This window comes from Cetorhinus maximus, chromosome 23, assembly GCF_964194155.1.
Source record: "Cetorhinus maximus chromosome 23, sCetMax3.hap1.1, whole genome shotgun sequence".
In the NCBI taxonomy this organism is placed as follows: Eukaryota; Metazoa; Chordata; class Chondrichthyes; order Lamniformes; family Cetorhinidae; genus Cetorhinus; species Cetorhinus maximus.
Genome location: NC_135901.1, coordinates 25,006,217 through 25,026,982, shown reverse-complemented (window position 1 = coordinate 25,026,982; position 20,766 = coordinate 25,006,217). Strand labels below are relative to the sequence as shown.

At 45.1% G+C, this 20,766-nt stretch overlaps 2 protein-coding genes across 2 annotated transcripts in view; both read left to right on the top strand.

The window, feature by feature from the left end:
* The window catches only part of LOC144697903 (uncharacterized), a 60,947-nt gene extending 46,639 nt beyond the window's left edge, over window positions 1-14,308 (top strand). The window contains exon 4 of the mRNA XM_078569865.1: window positions 11,200-14,308. Within this exon, the coding sequence (XP_078425991.1) occupies window positions 11,200-12,337 (1,138 nt within the window). The 3' untranslated portion in view covers window positions 12,338-14,308. The remainder of the gene's footprint in view (window positions 1-11,199) is intronic.
* Window positions 271-20,766, top strand: part of LOC144697901 (uncharacterized) — a 292,792-nt gene continuing 272,296 nt past the window's right edge. Inside the window, exons 1-2 of the mRNA XM_078569862.1 lie at window positions 271-403; window positions 4,782-5,083. The gene's annotated coding sequence lies outside the window, so the exon portion shown is untranslated. The remainder of the gene's footprint in view (window positions 404-4,781; window positions 5,084-20,766) is intronic.

The window sequence follows — 20,766 nt, the reverse complement described above, 5'->3', positions numbered from 1 at the left end:
TTCTGTTTGTGGCTTTAAACAGATGAAACCCTCTGGATGTGGAGCAAACATTTCAACATTTGTTACTGAAATTGATTCATTCAGGACAGACAGCAGGGATTATTTCAGGAAATTACAGTGTAGTGATTGTTTCTCTGAACTCGTCCCTTGGAGAACAGTGTGAATTAGTGGAAGAATTCACAGGCTTTTTAACGCTCCTTCTATGACTGGAATCATTTAATTCCAGCTGATCTGTTGGTCCGGCTTCAACCAGGAGAGTTTGATGAGTTCCTACAACTCACACAATGGGAGTGGACAGCCAGACCCGCCGGACACACTGAACCTGCCTGACGTCAACCCAGAATGAGCTGAAGAGCCATCTCCACTCACCAGGACTGTCTGCAATGCGGTTCCTGACTCAGAGGTGGGAATGTGAACTTATTCTTTATTAATAAGCGTAAAAGTTACGATTGCCACCGAACTGACAGATCTCCTTTGTATATCCACTCCAAAAAAAGTCTTGAATTTACTTTTGCAACTTAATAGTGGTACTTAGATAATCTAACTGCCTCCTTCCTTGTGAGAGTGCTGAACTACAGTAGCTGAAGAAACCTAGCTATCCTCTACCAAGCCTCTCCTCATCCTCTCAGAATGAAATCATTCCTATCTTTGTCCAATATTTTCCACTATCCATAAAGAAATTGTCTCAGTTTATAACTCATTCTGCATTATGAATCTAATCAAGCTCCTCCAATGTTCATTCTAATTGAGTTTGATTTCTGGTTAATTTCAACTATCACATCTGCTTGTGTTTCTGCCCTATCTTAGCTTTTGCTCGAGTGAACTTTCTGTGGTCAGAATTCAGTTCAGTGACCCCTGTCCAGTTGAGTGTATTATCTCAGGGTAACTGGATTTGTGTCCATGGTGTCTGTGTTAGACATTGAGTCATTGTTTGATACACAACCTGTGCAGTGAAATCAGAAATTTGTTCACGTAAAAGGTGATGCAAATCTGGACCAATCTCCACAAAAGGCCGGGGATCAATTGAAATTTTCAATTGGGAATCGATAGATTCTTGTTAAATAAAGATCTCAAAGAAAATGGATCGAAGATGGGAAAATGGAGTTGAGGTGCAGATCAACTATGATCTAATTGAATGGGGGAGCAGACTTGTGGGACTGAATGGCCTCATCTTGTTCCTATGTCCTGGCTGCTGTCCCTCCAGAAATGATTATCTCAAAGTGGGGCCAGTTTGGGATGTCACTGTGGGGCAGGATGTTCAGTATCCAACCCTAAGCTGTCCCGGAAAGGAGAAATTTGTGATGTCCCCTTGGGGTGCAGGTGTCTGACCCTGAGATGCGCCAGGAAGGGAAGTTTGTGATGTTCCTGTGGGGTGCAGTATTTCAGCATCTGACCCTGAACTGCCCTCACACATCCTACTCTGACCCACAGTAATCCAAAAACAAAGTCCAGACACAAACATTACTTTCATTTCCTAATTGTTTTACTGGGATTCACCACATTCATGGTAACTTCCATTACTGGAAGTAAGCTTTTTAGAAAGTGACCCTTCCCGCTTTACTTTATACAACATGCAGATTAAATGTATGTGAGTATTCAACTTCAGCCCAGTTATTAACATCTGCAGCAACAAACCCCAACTGTGAGAATGCAGCAGAAATAACAGCAGAACCTAATCCCTGCAGTCACTTGTGAATTCGCTGGTGTCTCAGCAGGGTGGATGATAGATTAAATCGCTTCTCACACACAGAGCATGTGAAAGGCCTCTCCCCATTGTGAATACACTGGTGTTTCAGCAGACCGGATGAGTCAGTGAATCCCTTCCCACACACAGAGCAGGGGAATGGCCTCTCTCCAGTGTGACTGCACACATGTCTCAGCAGTTCCCTTTTGCATTTAAAACTCTTTTCATAGTCAGAGCATTTAAATGGTCTCTTAACAGCGTGAACAAGTTGGTGTGAAATCAGGGCGCTTATCCGAGTGAAACCCTTCCCACACAGGGAGCAGGTGAATGGCCTCTCCCCAGTGTGAACTCGATGATGTTCAGTGAGGTGGGATGGATTAATGAATCGTTTCCCACATACAGAACAGCTGAATGGCCTCTCCCCAGTGTGAATTCGCTGGTGCGTTAGCAGGTTACTTTTGTTTTTAAAACTCTTCCCACAATCAGAACATTTAAATGGTCTCTTATCAGTGTGAACAGCTGATGTTTATTGAGCTACGATAACTGAATGAATTCCTTCCCACACATGGGGCAGACAAATGGCCTCTCCCCAGTGTGAGTGCTCTGATGTTTCAGCAGGTTGCAGGAGACAGTGAATTCCATCCCACATGCAGAGCAGGTGAATGGCCTCTTCCCAGTGTGAGTGCTCTGGTGCCTCAGGAGTTCCCTTTTGCATTTAAAGCTCTTGTCACAGTCAGAACATTTAAACGATCTCTTATCAGTGTGAACTAGTCGGTGTGAAATGAGGCTGCTTGACCGAATGAATCGCATCCCACAGTCAGAGCAGATGAATGGTCTCTCCCCAGTGTGAACTCGCTGGTGTTCAGAGAGCTGGGATGAATTAGTGAATCGTTTCCCATGTACAGTACAGCTAAACAGCCTCTCACCAGTGTGAGTGGGTTGGTGTCTCAGCAAATCCCCTGTGCTTTTAAAGCTTTTCCCACATTCAGAACATTTAAGCGGTCTCTTATCACTGTGAACAAGTTGATGTTTATTGAGCTGCGATGACTGAGTGAATTCCTTCCCACACTCAGAGCAGGTGACTGGCCTCTCCCCAGTGTGAATGCATTGGCGTTTCAGCAGATCCCTTGTGTTTTTAAATCTCTTCTCACAGTCAGAACACTTGAACAATCCCTCATTGGTGTGAACGCGAGAGTCTGACAAGAGATGTGAAAAAGCATGAAATCGCTTCCCACATTGAGTACAGGTGAAAGGCCTTTCTCCAAAGTGAACTCGCTGGTGTCTCAGAAGTTGGGATGACTGAGTGAATCCTTTCCCACACACCAAGCAGGTGAACAGCCTCTCCCCAGTGTGAATACACCAATGAATTTCCAGCTCTGATGGGTAATTAACTCCCTTTCCACAGTCCCCACATTTCCAAGGCTTCTCCCCAGTTTGATTGTGCATGTGTTTTGAAAGGTCAGATGATCGGGTAAAACCTCGTCCACACTCGGAACACATGACTGTTTCTCCCCACTTTGAACAAGGCTCTTTGCTTCCATGTTCAATGTCTGATGACGTTCAGGCCCTGATGAATCGATTGACTCTTATCAGATCCTGAGGTGATGCTTAGTTTTCGTTTCTAGTCAGCAAATCTGTCTGTAAAAGGAGTTTCCAAAGTCCATCACTGTCAGTCCAGGACAAAAAAAATCACAATATTCCCACTTCCGGGTCCTGGATGACTGCGCATGCGCTAATCTGGATTTGCCCCTATAAAGATGGCGATCGCGCATGCTCTCCGCTGCATATTGTCCCCTCCAGCTTCCGTTCGGTCCTCCAGCCCCGCCTCCTATTCGTCCGGAGCTTCCGTCAATCAGCCGGGCATTGTGAGCTGTCAGGTGAGAGGTCACTGTCGGGAGCGGGTTAATAAACCCCGGGCAGGGGGGGGCGGGGTTTACAAATCCCGAGTGCGGCCCCAGAACCGAATATTAAGCAATGAACATTCTCCACTCTCACTATCCGCCGCTTCCGGCTTCTCTCCGGGAACAACCTCAAACAAAGAGACCAGGGGGAGACAGTGGCCTAGTGGGAATGTCACTGGATCAGTAATCCAGAGGCCCACTCATTACCCAAGACATTACCACTCGCTGCGTCAAAAGAAGTTCTTCCTCACATCCCCCTTCTGTATCTCTTGCACAAAATCTTTTTGATTAGTTAATGGGAACAGTTAATCTTTATCTACCTGGTATAAAACTAGCATAAGTTCTGTTGAAGTGTCATACGGACTCGAAACGTTAACTGTATTCCTCTCCGCAGATGCTGCCAGACCTGCTGAGCTTTTCCAGGTATTTTTATTTTTGTTTTATAAACTTGTACACCTCTATCCAATCTCCCAGCAATCGGCTTCACTCCAAGAGGAACAATCCCGATTTCTCCAATCTAACCTTGCAACTATAATCCCTCAAACTATTCTGTTAAACCTCCTCTGCACCCTCTCAAGGACCCTCACATCCTTCATAATGTGTGGTGATCACTGGTTTGCACAGGCCCAGATGTTCTGTGTTCGTGTCTGTGATGTCATCACACACCGACAATTGCGCGGTGACATCACCCCGCTCCCCGGGTATTTCCACAACTGGCAGATTTTTCTCTGACTCCAGTACTTCTCATACCTTTCCATCTGCAGGCTCCAGCAGGAGATTTTAAAATTGAAAACTGAAATTGTTTCAGAGATGGGTATTTTTGACCATTCATCCGCATTTTAGTTCGATGCTGTGTTATCTGTGAGAGGTTCCATGGCTTGGGCTGGTGTGGCTCCTTTACTGTGGATCTGAGTACATGTCCATCCATTGCTCTGTTTCTGTTTCATCTCTGCCCTCCCTGATCACCTCTCTGTCATTGACTAACTTCCTCTGTCTCTTCTAATGGGTGTGTTTTAACCATGTTTAGTATTTTACTGATAGTTATACTGATCATGTCTAATTGAGGCTTCCACCACTGGCCATCCCTGACCATGTGCTGCTGGCTTCCCAGTTTTATCTTCCCGCAGAATCTCTTATATTCAGGAATTGTTTTACTTGCACTATAATTCATTTCTTTTCCTTTTGTTTTATTGCAGGATTTTTTCGCGGAACCAAGTCTAGAAACACATACAGACCAACTCAGAGCTAGTTTGTAGCAGGATAGGCATTGGTGGCAGACGTTCGCCCCTGGCCTCCACTACAGGTCCATTTTCTTCAAGTCAAATAGAAGGAGGCTTTTTAACTCATTGTGCCCATGCTGGCTCTCTCTGCAAGATCTGATCGGTTAGTCCCACAAGATCAGCATATATTACCAATCCCCAGTTACCTGTGGAGAAGATGTTTGACCTTCTTGACCCGCTGCTGTCTGTGTGGCGAAGGTGTTCCCACAATGTGTTAGGTAAGGAGTTATAGGATTTTCAGCCAGAAATGAAGGAACAGTGATATATGTAAAACAGCAACAACAACATGTATTTATATAGCACCTTTCATATGAATGCAACTTTCCAATGTGTGTTTCACAGGAGTGTTCTAAAGCAAGATTTGACACCGAGCACACATTTGGAAATGTTAGGGCAGATGACAACTAGTTTGGTCAAAGAGTTAGTTTTTAAAGAGTATCTTAAAGAACAACAGAGAGGGAAAGAGGTGGAGAGGTTGGGGAGGAAATTTCACAGGTTATGGCCTTGGCAAGCAAGGTGGGAGTGAGTAAAATCAGGAATTCTCAGGACGCCAGAATTAGAGCAGTGCAGATATCTCAGAGGGTTGTGTGGCTGGAGGAGATCACAGAGATAGGGATGAATGCAACCATGCACAGGATTTGAAAACAAGGATGAGAAATTTAAAACTTTGGTGCTTCTTAAATGAGACGTTTGTAGGTCAGTGAGCACAGGGCTGAATCATGAACAAGACTTGGTGTGAGTAAACACACAGCAGAGTTTTGGATGACCTCAAGATTACGGGGAGGTTGAATGTGCGAGGCCGGCTGGAAGTGAGTGAGGATAGTTAAATCCAGAGGCAACTAAGGATTTTTTAAAAATTCATTGACGGGATGCTGGCTTCACTGGCTGTGCCAGCATTTATTGCCCATCCCTAGTTGCCCTTGAGAAGGTGGCAATGAGCTGCCTTCTTGAACCGCTGTAGTCCATGTGGTGTAGGTACACCCACAGTGCTGTTAGGGAGGGAGTTCCAGGATTTTGACCCAGCAACAGTGAAGGAATGGCCGATATATTTCCAAGTCAGGATGGTGTGTGACTTGGAGGGGAACTTCCAGGTGGTGGTGTTTCCACCTAACTGCTGCCCTTGTCCTTCTAGATGGTAGTGGTCGTGGGTTTGGAAGGTGCTGTTGACGGAGCCTTGGTGAATTCCTGCAGTGCATCTTGTAGATGGTACACACTGCTGTCACTGTGCATCGATGGTGGAGGGAGTGAATGATTGTGGATGTGGTGCCAATCAAGCGGACTCCTTTGTCCTGGATGGTGCCAAGCTCCTTGAGTGTTGTGGGAGCTGCACTTATCCACGTGCACCTGCGACCCTGGTCCTTCTTGGTGTGGAGGTTAAGGGTTTGGGGTGTTCTGTCAAAGTTCTGACTGAGTTGTAGAAAAATAAAATCTCTCTTGCTTACCACCTGCATCTCCTACCCCTGTCTCTCCTCTCATGGAGGCCAGAGTCTTGTGTGACTGCAGGGGTTGGATTCTGCTGTTAATCATATTCAGGACTGAACCATGTCAATGTAGTCTATTTTTGCTGATGTTAATAAACTCCAGCCCAGTTATTGGGGTTAATATTCTGGACAAAAGTGAAATATATTTGTTTTGTGTTAAACACAGTGTGGCAAATCATTTTAATACCTCTTAACACAAGTTAGTTTCTTTTGAAATGCTCTCCGTCTCCCCATCTCCTTCATCCTCACCTCCAACAATAAGTGTGAGGAGCTCATGGAGCTTCTCCATCACCAAGATTCGGACAATCTGATCAGCTGCATCTGCTGTTTCCCTCCCTTCCACTATCCCACCGGGCCAAACTGTCTCCAAAGTTCCTCCTTATCTTAGCACTGAACTTGCATCTTTCCCCCGTTTCTCTCCTATCTCCCATCAACACCTGTCAGAGCTCATCTTGTCCATGAGACCTACTTCCTAGCCCCTCACTCCTACTCCCACTACACTGCTGATGTTCCATTTTCCCCATTTTAGCTGATACTGTTTATGGTTGTCTCTCTCTTTTGATATTGTCCCTCTCACCTCTAAATCCACCATCATCACCATCCTAAAAAAAAGCAACCCTTGACCCCCACCATCCTTGCAAACCACTGCTCCATCTCCAACCTGCTTTTCCTCTGCAAGTACCTTGAACTTGTTGTCCCCCGAGGATCTATACTTGGTCCCTCCTATTTCTCATCTACATGCTGCCACTAGGCGACACCATCCAAAAGCACCTTGTTAGTTTTCACATGTACACTGACAATGCCCAGCTCTACTTCAGCACCATCCTTCTTCATTCCTCCACTGTTCCTAAATTATCAAACCGATTATCCGACATCCAGTCCTGGATGAGCAGAAATTTCCTCCGATTAACAATTGGGAAGACCAAAGCTATTGTCTACAGTCACCACTACAAACTCTGTTCCCTATCTACCGAGTCCATCCCTCTCTCTAGGAACTATCTTGAGGCTGAATCACACTGTTCAGAATCTTGATGTCTGTTTGATCCCAAGATGACTTTCCCCCCACTTATCCACACCATCACAAATACCACATATCTCCACCTCCATAACGTTACTTGTCTCCACCCACAGCTCATCTGCTGCTGAGAGAGGAGATGAATATCCTGTTACTGATTATTCAGTTCGTGGTCATTTTTTCCCTTCTCACTACACTGCAAATAAATCATCCCTGCTGTCTGTCCTGAATGAATCAATTTCAATAACAAATGTTGAAATGTTTGCTCCACACCCACAGGGTTTCATCTGTTTAAAGCCACAAACAGAAAGGTCCAGTTTTCTCCTGGAGTTTGAGACAAATCAGCTTCCAAAATGTTGCAGAGTTTCAGTGAGGGATGAGGGAGATGCGGGCTCAGCCCCGCCCCTTATTCACTCTGATTGGTTGGAGGACCATCTCTCTTGTTCGGTCCTCCAGTCCCGCCCCTTCTTCCTATTGGTCCGAAGCCTCCGTCAATCACTCCCCGGGCATTGTGATATGGAGCATGCGCAGGGCGGGTGATGTCGATGGACAGAGGCTTGTTTGTCTCATCTTCAGGTGGGAAGGAGGCGGATAAGCGGCGGCAGCGTTAGGGGCAGTGGGTGGGAGGGGAGGCTTCACAAACACCCAGTGGAGGCCTCAACACCCCCAGTAAGAAAGTGCCTTTGCACCGAACGGAACGGCAGCTGCGGGCTTTCTCCCGCTGCCAGGCCCGAGTGGACAAATGTGGGTTAATGAAGGAAATGCAGCAATGGGTTTGTTAATGAGAAATCATCTTTAACTCACTTTACTGATCCTGGAGCAGGAGGAGGGAATGGTGTGAATTTCTATCCTGGACTGACACTGATGCATTTGTTTATTAAAAAAATCATCTTTAACTTTACAGGAAGCAGGAGGGGAGACTGTTTAATATCATAATTAACTAACTTGCAGGAGTTTTTTGAATTGGTAACAGAGAGGGTTAATGTGAGCAATGATGTGATGTACGTGGATTTCCAAAAGACATTTGATACAGTGTCACACAACAGACTTTAAGCTGTGAGCAAAGTTCTAGCTCATGGAATAAAAGGGACACGAACAACAAGGATAGGGAATTGGCTGAGTGACAGGTAACAAACAGTAGTGGTTAATAGATGTTTTTTCCGGCTGGAGTTCGTGGGTATTTCCTCAACTGTGAGATTTTTCTCGGACTCTAGTGCTTCTGATATCTTTCCACCTGCAGGCTGCAGCAGAGGATTTTAAAATTGAAAACTGAAATTGTTTCAGTGGTATTTCTGACCATTCATCTGGAAGTGCTTTAACCGATTTAGGACTAGTGTAGGTTGTTCAAAGGTGTCACTAAGCAAATGGGGATATACAACCAGCCGGACAACTTGTGAATGTGGAACTGAGCCACAGACTATGCAACATCTCCTGCAATGCCTATCGCTAGAGGAACCCTACACTGTTGCAGATCTTGCCAAATTCAACAACAAGGTGCAAAAATGTGTCCAGTTCTGGCTGGGCCATGTATAGACTGTCCGTGGAAATGATAAGAAGATCTGCAATTTAGAGCTTTTAATTCTATGCTCTGTTATTTGTATGAAGTTCCGCATCTCTGGGGCTGGTTTGGCTCCTTTACAGTGGAACTGAACCCATGTCCATCCATTGGTCTATTTCACCTCTGCCCTCCCTGATCACCTCTCTGCCATATCTAACTTCCTCTGCCTCTGATAATAAATGTATTGTAGTTATGTTTAGTATTTTACTGTTACTTCCATTGACTATGTCTAAATGAGGTTCCACTGCTGCCCATCCCCCAATCATTCCATCTTCCCACACAATCTTTCATTATCATGTCTTGTTTAACCTGCACTATTGTCCATTTCTCTTCCACTTATGACCTAATACTGCCCGTCAAATTCTGCACCATTTTTATTCCCCGTAATTCATTCTGCACATCCTGAAATGTTAATGCTGTTTCTTGCTCCAAAGAAATTGCCCGAACTGCTGAGTATTCCCGGCCTTTTTTATTTTTATTTCAGATTACCGGCAGTTGCAGTATTTTACTATTATTTTATTCCAGGCATCACTCAGAGAACCAAGTCTGGAAACACAGACAGACTGATTAAGAGCTAGGTTGCATCACGGTGGGCTTTGGTGGCAGAAGTTGATCTCTGGCCTCCAGCGTGGGTTCTTTTTCATTGAGTCATAGAATTATTGAGTGATTACAATACAGAAGAAGACTATTTAGCATGTTGTGCTCAGGCTGGCTCTTGACAAGAGCAAATCAGCTAGTCCCATGCCCCTGTCCTTTCATCAACAGGACCAGCAGCAGATATTACAAATCCCCAGTTGCCTGTGGAGAGGATGAGGTTTGACCTTCTTGAACCGCTGCAGTCCATGTGGTGAAGGTGCTCCCACAATGATGTTAGATAATGAGTTACAGGTTATTTACCCAGTGATGATGAAGGCCATATATGTCCAAGTCAACAATACTAATTTGTATTTTTGTCACGCTTTTGATGCAATACAATGTTCCAAGGTGTTTCACACAAATGTTACAAAACAACATTTGACAACGAGCCACATAAGGCGATATTAGGGCAGTTGACCAAAAGCTTGGTCAGAGGTAGGTTTTAAGGAGTATTTTAAAGGAGGAAAGTGAGGTAGAGGGACGGAGAGGTTTAAGGAAGAAATTCCAGAGCTTGTGACCTTGGCAACTGAAAGAAGGGCCACCAACAGTGGAGCGATTAAAATCAGGAGTGGTCAGCAGGCCGGAATTATAAGGGCGCGGATATTTCAGAGGATTGTGTGACTGGAGGAGATTAGAGAGACAGAGAGGGGCAAGAGCATGGAGGAGATTACAGACACAGGGACGGACAAGAGCATGGAGGAGATTACAGAGACAGGGACGGACAAGAGTGTGGAGGAGATTACAGAGCCAGGGATGGACAAGAGCATGGAGGAGATTACAGAGACAAGGAGCATGGAGGAAATTGAAAACAAGCATGAGAATTTAAAAATGTAGGTACTTATTAAATGGGAGCTTTTGTAAGTCAGTGAGCATAGGGGTGATGGACATATATGACTTGGTACAAGGAAGCACATGGCAATGGAGCTCTGGGTGAGCTCAACATTAGAGGAGGTTGAATGTGGGAGGCTGCCTGGGAGTGCGTTAGGATAGTTAAGCCTAGAGGTAACAAAGGAATGGGTAACAGTTTCAGCAGCAGGTGAGCTGAAACTAGGATAGAGTCGGGCAATGTTACTGAGGTGAAAGGCGGTTTTGGTGATGTGGAGATGTGGTTGAAAGCTCATCTTTGGGTGAAATATGACAATGAGGTTGTGAACAGTCTGATTCAGTCTCACACAGTTCCAGGGAGAGGGATGGAGTCAGTGGCTAGGAAATGGAGTTTGTAGTAGGGACTGAAGACAGAGGCTTTGGGCTTCCCAATATTTTAATGGAGTAAATTTTTGTTCATCCATTACTGGATGTCAGACAAGTCAAGACTGTGGGTGACTTGTAGGCGATGGTGTTCACATACACCTGTTACCCTGGTCCTTCTGGGTGGTGGAATTTGAAAGTTTGGCAGGTTCTGTCAAAGTTCTGGTCAAGTTGTAAATATTTAAAATCCTTCTCCTTAGCCCCCTGCTGCTCCATCCCTCTCTCTCGCTCTATTTCTCTTTTTGTGCTTTTGTGGGTTCTCTCTCACTGTCTTTTTTCTATTTTAAATTAATTTCACAGGGTGCTAGAAGGAGAGGATTTGCAGTGAGGAAACTCAAACCAAACATCACATCAGGATCTGATGCAGCCTCCAAATTTATCATAACTGGAATATCATTTGATTTTGAACATGGAAGGAAAAAGCACCGTTCACAGTGGCGATAAACCGTACACGTGTTCTGTGTGTGGACGAGGCTTCAGCCGATCATCTGGCCTGTCGAAACACAAGTGCAGTCATACGAGGGAGAAACTATGGAAGTGTGAGGACTGTGGGAAGGGATTCAATTACCCGTCTGACCTGGAAACTCATCGGCGCACTCACACTGGGGAGAAGCCGTTCACCTGCTCTGAGTGTGGGAAGAGATTCACTCACTCATCCAGCTTGCTGAAACACCAGCGAGATCACAATGGGGAGAGACCATTCACCTGCTCCAAGTGTGGGAAGGGATTCACTACCTCATTTCACCTGCTGACACACCAGCGAATTCACACTGGGGAGAGGCCATTCATCTGCTCTGGCTGTGGGAAGCGATTCACTCAGTCATCCCAACTGCGAGCCCACCAGCGCACTCACACTGGGGAGAGACCGTTCAGTTGCTCTGACTGTGGGAAGGGATTCACTCAGTCATCCCACCTGCTGACTCACCAGCGCAGTCACACTGGGGAAAGGCCATTCACCTGCTCCAAGTGTGGGAAGGGATTCACATGTTCATCACGCCTGCTGACGCACCAGCGAGTTCACACTGCTGAGAGACCTTTTAAATGCCCAGACTGCGGGAAGTGCTATAAAAGTTCTGGGGAACTGATGTCCCATCAACGTGTTCACACTGATGAGAGACCGTTCAGGTGCTTTCAATGTGGCACTGGGTTCAGGCGGTCATTTGAACTCACTGTACATCAGCACAGTCACACTGGGGAGAGTCCTTTCACCTGCTCTGAATGTGGGAAGGGATTCAGTATTTCATCCCGCCTGCTGACGCACCAGCGAATTCACACTGGGGAGAGGCCATTCACTTGCTCTGAGTGTGGGAAGGGATTCACTCAGTCATCCCAACTGTCGACACATCGGCGCACTCACACTGGGGAGAGGCCATTCACCTGCTCTGTGTGTGGGAAAGGATTCACTTGCTTATCACACTTGCTGACCCACCAGCGAGTTCACACTGGGGAGAGGCCGTTCACCTGCTCCAATTGTGGGAAGGGATTCACTACCTCATCCAACTTACTGAAACACCAACGGGTTCACACTTACTAGAGATCTTTTAAATGCCCAGGCTGCAGGAAGTGCTATAAAAGCTCTGGAGACCTGATGTTCCACCAAAATGCTCACTGATATGAAACCTTGCAAGTGCTCCCACTGTGGGACTGAGTTCAGGCAGTCATCTCATTTCACTGTCCACCAGTGCAGTCACATTGGGGAGAGGCTGTCTCATGCTCAGGCTGTGGGAAGAGAGTTGATCAGACATGCACCCTTCTCAAATACCAGCAAGTTCTCACTGGAGAGAGGCCAATCACCTGCTCCACGTGTGGGTGGGGATTCACTGAGTCATACAGCCTGCTGTTGGACAGTCATTCACTTGCTCCGATTGTTGGTAGGGATTCATGGAATCAACTGTCCTGATGAATCACCAACATGTTCTCATTGGGAAAAGACTGTGCAGGTGATATGAACGTGAGATTGGATTCATTAATTCATCCAATCTCTGTACAGAGCAGCAAGTTCACACTGGGCTGAGACTGTTCACCTGCTTCGTGTGTGGGAAGGGATTCACTCAGTCGTTTAAACTTCTGACTGATCAGTGAGTTCACACTGAATAGTGGATGTTTCTGTGTGTGTGTATATCTCCTTGTAAAGGGATTTGATCATCATGAAAACTGTAAAAATGTCAATGACAAAGTGGAATGAGGCTATTCACCTGCTTCCTGTCTGGAAAATCATTTCCTGATAATGGATATTGTACTTAACAGAGATCCTGGAATTCATTTCAAATTGTTAGAGTGTTGCTCCCTAAAAGCTAAATGCATTTTGTGTTTTTACAGAATTATCTGTCTCCCTTTAAACAAGCTCGGAAACTAGGGAACACTGAGACATTGGTTTAACGTTTTAGTTTTCTAGTTCATAACCCGTTACACACAGAGACCATGAGATTACTGGATACTCACGGGAGGACTCATCAGAAATAGTTGTGAGCACATTATTCGAATCTGATCAGTCTGATCGAAGGTAGACATGGTCAACAACTCCAAGCTTTTGTGTATTGATCCTTTTTGACTTTAGTAACGTTTCGCTAACTTGATGATAACATGTCAACACATTCTGGTTATTTGTTTATCAAACAGAATACAGTAACCCTTTAAATCTGTCATGAAACTATCGTGTTTTTCATAATATTATTGTGGGGTATTGTAAAGTAGGCTTATATTTGTGTGTGTGGGTGGTTCTGTCTGCGTGGCTGATTTAATTAAATTAGAGATGGATAGACTGCAAGGTTCAAATTATCAAAGGAGTCACGTATAAAAAGGGCATGTGAAATGCTAATGAATGAAGTAGGGTAAAGCCTTGGCAGATGGAATTTGCATTTTAAGATATGTGCAGAGGTGTTTGGTTTTCAAAAATACATGATGAGATGTTGACAACTAACAAGATAAATAAGGCAGGTTATTATGTTGAGTTTTCCCAAAAGTGCTGGCCATAATGACAACATAAAAGATTTTCATATTATGGGAAAAGTAAATGCCAAAGACATGAAGGAACAATGGGGTTTAGAGATTAAAGAGGAAGAAATATATCCAAAGAAGGATGGAAGGCTGTGTGTGGGGTGGCCGTGTAATATCTGAAAGGTACAAGTGTAAAACCGACTTGGAGAAAAGCCTCTAGCCACTTTGCAGAAAGTGTTCCTGTAGCCAAAGTTGTGTTAAAAGCCTTTGGAACACCACTGTCAAGTGGGTAACCTTGCTGGATTGTCACAATAAATTTAAAATCTATTTTGAACTGTTGCCTTAATGGGGGTGTCTGGTTAACTAGGAATTTGGAGTCTGGTTAACTAGGAATTTTGGAAATTGTTATAATATGAAGTAACCATGTAACTGTAATCTTGTGTATGTGATTTACTCTTTTCTTTTGTTAATAAATGTTTTAATTTGATTTCCAAAATCTCTAAAGATGTCAGTGGATGTATCACTTCTGAATCAGTGCACAAATCTTCTGGTAATAAATACAAATTGTAAAACCATTGTGCTAGCGTGGCCAAGGTTCTCTTGTGTATTTAGTCAGTCTGGCAAATACCACCTGCCATATCATAACATTTCATCTCGTAAATGATGTAATCCTTGTTAGTGAATCTGTGCGATATCGTCATTGGTCTTCTCATGGTTTCTACCTGAACATCTGATCTCGTTCTGAGAGACTTAATAACGTCTTTGTATTCAGTTCATCTCCTGACCCTCTGGCTCGGTGCCGAGAACATACGTTGTCTGTTCTTCCAGATCATTAATGTACTGGTGTCTGTTCACAGGCTCTAATATTATCCTCATTACGACCTCCGAGAGCCTACTTCTATTGCAGATTCTTAGTTTAATGTGTGTAAGTGTCTGTACTATCGAGAAATGTTTAATAGAGTTATTAGAATTTTTCGAGTCTTCCTCACCTGGCCTCCCACTGTCTACATTCCCCACCTCGAGGCTGAAGAAGATTCTTCCTTTTGTAGCTTCAAAGCATTTCTCTTGTTCAGTGCAAACATTTCCATTATATTCTTTCTCCTTGTAACCTGTCTTACAATTCTTTCCATCCCACAGACCATCAATAGAAGAGGAATTCGCATCATCTGTAATACTCGGAGGAAAGTAGATGCTGTGATTATAGAGGGATGTCCTTCTGTATTTTACCCTATCTCCAACCAGGGATGATCACCCAGGGTGACAATAGATCACTCAAATGTTATTGCTTGTTGTTTCTTGTGTCCCAGATGTTGTTCAATATTGATTTAAGCTGCAGAGAAAACCGTGAAATTGTATGGCCAAAACCACTCAGAATCACTGGAGGATAATGTACGCCTGTGTGAGTGTGAATGTGGGTCTCTATGTTTGAGTGTGTGGTTGTGTGTTATGGGTATATGGGTGTCTGTGAGCATGTGTGCTGTTTCTCATTAACTGTAAAACAAACCTTCCCCTCTCTGAGCAGACGATGTTGGTTCTCCTAGAATCTCATTGAATGATTTGAATGGTACCATTCAGAGATTCTCCATCCAGAGTGAAGCTATAGGCTGATCGTGTGCTGTGTAAAACCTGACATCTACACAACCAGGCCCCACTTCTCCTGGAACAACACAAACTGTCTGCTACTTTCCAGATCCCTTCCTTTCCCCTCACTATCATCCTCAGTTAGTTCACAAATTCCTTGTGTACATCATCCTCCAACTCATCTACGGTTTCCACTTTACTTTAAAGACTTCCATTGGTCTTACCAACAGTTAGCAATGGGATAGCTGCTAACACAGGAATCAGTTCTGCAATACTGTCACTCTGATTTTAAGGCTTGCCGTAGGAGTACGTGGAACCAGATCTTCCCACCTCACACCAATACATATTCCCATCTGAGTTCAACATTTTAATGTGATTGTCCAATCTAGGAAACAAGTTCTGAAGAAGAGTCACATGGACTCGAAACATTAACTCTGTCTTTCTCTCCACAGATGCTGTCAGGCCTGCTGAGTTTTTCTCGCAATTTTTGTTTTTGTCAAGGAAACATATATCATTTAACTCCGTTAAACCTGATTGAGCACCCACACCCCATGCACATAAACTGCAAGAGATTGTCTTCGAGACCAGTTGTTGCTGTATATATATGAACAGTATGAACCTTCTCCCTAACCTGTCCTAACCCTTCTGTTGTTCATTTATTGAAAACAGGGACTCTCCTTGTTCTAATGGTGACATTCCCTGCTTGCCCAGTTATTCTTTGAAGTCAGCCCTTGAATTAGTTCTGCATTGTTTCATCATGTTCCCACAGTTCACTAACAAATGTTGAAATGTGTGCTGCACACCCACAGGGTTTCATCTGTTTCAAGCCACAAACAGAAAGGTCCAGTTTTCTCCTGGAGTTTGAGACAAATCAGCTTCCAAAATGATGCAGAGTCTCAGCCAATGAGGTAGATCCGGGCTCAGCCCCGCCCCTCGTTCATTCCGATTGGTCAGAGGACCAGCCGTTCACTTCCTCGCATGCAGTCCTCCGGGCCCGCCCCCTCTACCTATTGGTCCGGAGCTGCTGCCAATCAGCCGTGCAGTGTGAGCTAGAGCATGCGCACTGCCGATGATGGTGATGAACTGAGATGGCTGTATCGAAATTCTCAGCCGGTGAGTTATCGCCGGTTGGGTCATGAAGGAATTGGCGGGTGGGTTGGGAGGATTCATAAACACCTCGTCTAGGCTGCAAGTCCCGAATCCGAAGCTCGTGTATGATTTGAACCGGCTACAACTGCTCGGGCTTTTCCCCGAGACAGGCCCCGGTTAACGGCCGCTACCTTTATCGTGGACAATGTGCAGCTGGGCGCCTGCGGAGACAATGACTCAGCCCCGCCCCTCATTCACTCCGATTGGTTGGAGGACCATGCTCTTTCGTTCGGTCCTCCAGCCCCATCCCCTCTTCCTATTGGTCCGTCCCTCCCGTCAATCACTCCCCGGGCTTTGTGAGCTGGAATAACCGTTATGAATAATCATCAGCTCCTGGTTTGCAGCTGCGGGGCTTCTCCCTCCCGGGAACAGGCCCAGGTTAACGGCCGCCATCCTGGGTCAGCGAGTGGAGGATGGTTCACATCAGGGGGGGTTAAATAAGAGGTTACACTTTGGGCTCAAATCAATGAGGAATCTGATCTGTGGGAAGGAAGGAAGGAAACCCTGGGAGGTGGGAGGGGAGGATTCAGAAACACCCGCTGGAGGCCCCAAACCCCTAACAAGAACCTGCAGGTCCCGCGTTTGCAGCTCTGGGACTTTCAACTTTCTGTGCGGCCATCTTGGCGAAACATCAGAGAGTGGGCGGGGCTTCAGGGTCCCAGTGACCAGGAGAGAAAATGATCGATTCATTGATGATATTCTCACTCTCCACACAGGGATTTGAGAACGGAACCCAGCCAGAATACAGAGAGGGATAAAACTGGGAATGAGGAAAGGAATGGTGTGATGGGTTTGGCAGGATGACCAACTTTCATGGAGAAAATTGAGGGACAGCCTGCCGTGGGAGTCCATACAAGTGGGTGGTGGGATGCTGTGTGGGGTGCTGCCAGAGTTGGTGAGGGGTGGGGGTAATGAGGGGAATTAGCTGCCAGAGCTGTTTGAACACAGAAGCAGTAGGCCTCAGGGTACTGCGTAGGGCGCGACCAGGAAGGTCCAATTTGTGGGACAAATAGTGTTCCGGCACCTGGACAGTTGACTCTCAAATATGGGACAATTCTGAAAAATACTGTACAGTTGGTCCATCTGAGGTTTGGATTCCAGCATGGGGAGGAGGGAGACTGTGATGGATGAGGATTTACTGCTTTGCAGGAACGAAAGGATAGCATATTCCATAGAAACTATATTTGCCTGTTCAGAATTTCTATCCTGTATTCACAGTGATGAGTTTTGTAAATTCCTTTTCCAGGGTATTAGAACGGGTGGATTTACAGACTGGAAGCCTGTAAATCAACCTAACATCACAGCATGGTCTGACAGAGTCACTCGATTCATCAGGACCTGAATATCATCAGGCTTTCAATGTGGAAGGAGAAATGTTTGTCTGTTCTGTCTGTGGGGAAATGTTTCAAACATTGTGACTGGAAAATCACCAAGATCACCGAGTGAGTGTTCCAGTGAATTGACTGTGGAAAGAGGTTTAACCAGTTACACAGCCTGAAGAAACATCAGATCATTCACAGTGGGGAGAAACCGTGCAAATGTTGTAATGTGGTAAAGATTCAACTGATTGTCCAGCCTGGAGAGAGACAAAAAATACCGGCACCATGGAGAAACCATGGAAATGTGAGGATTGTGGTAAAGGATTCACCTATTCATCCCGGCTGGAAATCCATCGACGCGTTCACACTGGGGAGAAGCTGTTCAGTGTGTGGGAAGGGATTCACACGGTCATCCGGCCTTCGGTCACACCAGCGAGTTCACACTGAGAAACAGCCATTCAGCTGCACAACCTGTGGAGAGAGGTTCAAGTCTTCATCCATCCTCACTGAACACCATCGAATTCACATGGGTGGGAGACCATTCACTTGCTTCGTGTGTGGGAAGGGATTCACTCAGGTATTCGCCCTCCAGTCACACCACCAAATGCACACGAAGGAGAATCCATTCAGCTGTACTTCCTGTGGAAAGAGTTTCAGGCAGTCAACTGACCTCAATGAACACCAACGTACTCACACTAGGGAGAAGCCATTCACCTGCTCCGTGTGTGGGAAGGGATTCCATTGGTCATCTCAACTGCTGACACATCAGCGAGTTCACACCAGGGACAGACCGTTCACCTGCTGCTTGTGTGGGTCGGGATTCACTCAGTCACAACACCTACTGAGACACGAGCGGGTTCACAAGTGATTACAGAGGTTGGACACTGCTGTTATTGCTGCTGTTAATCACACCCAGGACTGATAGTCTGTCAATATTAGGTTTGTTTCTGCTGATGTTAACAACCCTGGCTGGAGTTTAACATTCTGAAGATGTCACTGACTTTCAGGGCTGCAATGTCCGTTTTTAAAAGCACCATTTGTGGTCTTTCCCCTGAATACAAGAACTCTTCCCGGGAACTAGTTTACAATAAAATTTTGGATTTTACTTCAATCCTAAATTGATATTTGATGCAAAATCTACAATTCAGTGTCAGAAAGGTTCCAGTGATTAACATTTACAGTTATAAAGTGTTGATTAATCCTTGCTGACAATTCTTACTGACTTGCACATTCTTCAATGATACCTTGATCATGTAATCAAATTAAGAAGGAACGTTAAACAAAATAGTGAAATCTTTTACAGGCACATCAATAAAAGCTTCATCAATCAACATTGATATTGATGAAGCTTGGAAGTCGCTGAGTTCAGTCATTTCTGACACAGCAGCAGCAACATTTGGTAAAGGTGGAACCCACAACAAAGACTGGTTTGAGACCTACTCAGCAGAGATGGCATCTATCATTGAAGCAAAAAGCAAAGCCTACCTGATGCACAACATAAACCCAATAGCTAGAACACTGCATAACTTGAAAGTAGCCAAGATGATTGTGCAAAAGACAGGGAGATACGGTATAAATAAACACTGGATCAGCCTATGTGAAGAAATCCAAATTGCCTGTGACAATGTACGAGGGAATCAAAAGGGCACTTGGTCCGACCATCACCAAAGTTGACCCCTGAAATCACGGATGGTGACATACTCACTGACAGAATTAAACAGATGTCCCACTGGGCTGAACACTATTGTGAGCTGTACCCCCGTGAGACAGACATCTCCCAGTCTGTTTGACTCTCTCCTGCAACTTCCCATCATAGTTGAGTTGGATAAAGAACGCATATCATTTGAGCTTGACCAGCCCAATTATTCTTAGCAAGCAGAAAAGCACACGGCAAGGATAGAATTCCAACCAAACTGCTCAGGTACAGGAAGTCCCAGGTATTGTGAGCACCTCCTTCTCTGGAAGGTAGCATCTGTTCCACAGGACATGCATGATGCACAAGTCATCACAATATACAAAAACAAAGGTGAGAGAGGAGATTGCAACAATTAGAGAGGCATCTCACTCCTTAGCGTCACAGGGAAGACCTACACTACGGTCATGCTTAAACACTTTATCTTTTTGCAGACTGAGCGTATCCAGGAACACAGTGCAGTTACTGTGCTGGCAGATCTACAGTGGAAATGTCCTTCTCCATGCACCAGCTACAAGAGAAGTGTACAATTGGGATTTAAAATGCTGCCAGCTTATGTGCTGAGAAAAGTGAAACGTTATAATTACTGAGTGAAAGTAAACCTTTTAGCATGAATCACAATTTACTTGTAGAACTGCAAAGGCACCGAAAAGTTGGATTCCCTAAAGATAAGCTTCAGCCTTGAAGTTATGATCCGGAACTTACAAGCTGTAGGGAGCTCCACCCTCTTTGACTCTTTTTGGTCTAAGAAGGTTGAAGCTTCAATGCTAACTTATTTAGTTTTAATTTTCTTCAGTTATATTACAGTCATTTGCAAAGGCGTGTGATGAAAGCTCAACTCACCTTCTTTGGTTCAGAGGCCAGGAACTCCAGTTCGGAAATGCATGTCAGATGACCTGAGATGGAGCGCCATGATCTTGTAGATGTCCCAGGGAGCAGGACATGGGAGAGGGAGAAGTTCCCAAATCAGGGAGAGGTCCCAAAAGGTAGTTCCAGGTAAGGTATGAAGATAGGGGACAGGAATAGGTCCCCTTAAATAAGGTAAAGGAAAGGAGCAGATAAATAGGCTCAGAGTTAAATAAGGAGCTGCAGTGAGCAAACTTGTAGTGAAGTGCACTTGAGAGAAGCCCTGAAGATCCGAGGAGGTTGCCGAAGGTCAGTGACTCCATGCTGTGGGCTGTTGGATACCTCTTTGAAGCAGTGGTGTTCTGCTTGGCACAGCCAAAGATTTGAAATTGTGCTTGGAATGTGATGCTTGAGTGTACTTGAGAATCCATGGAAAAG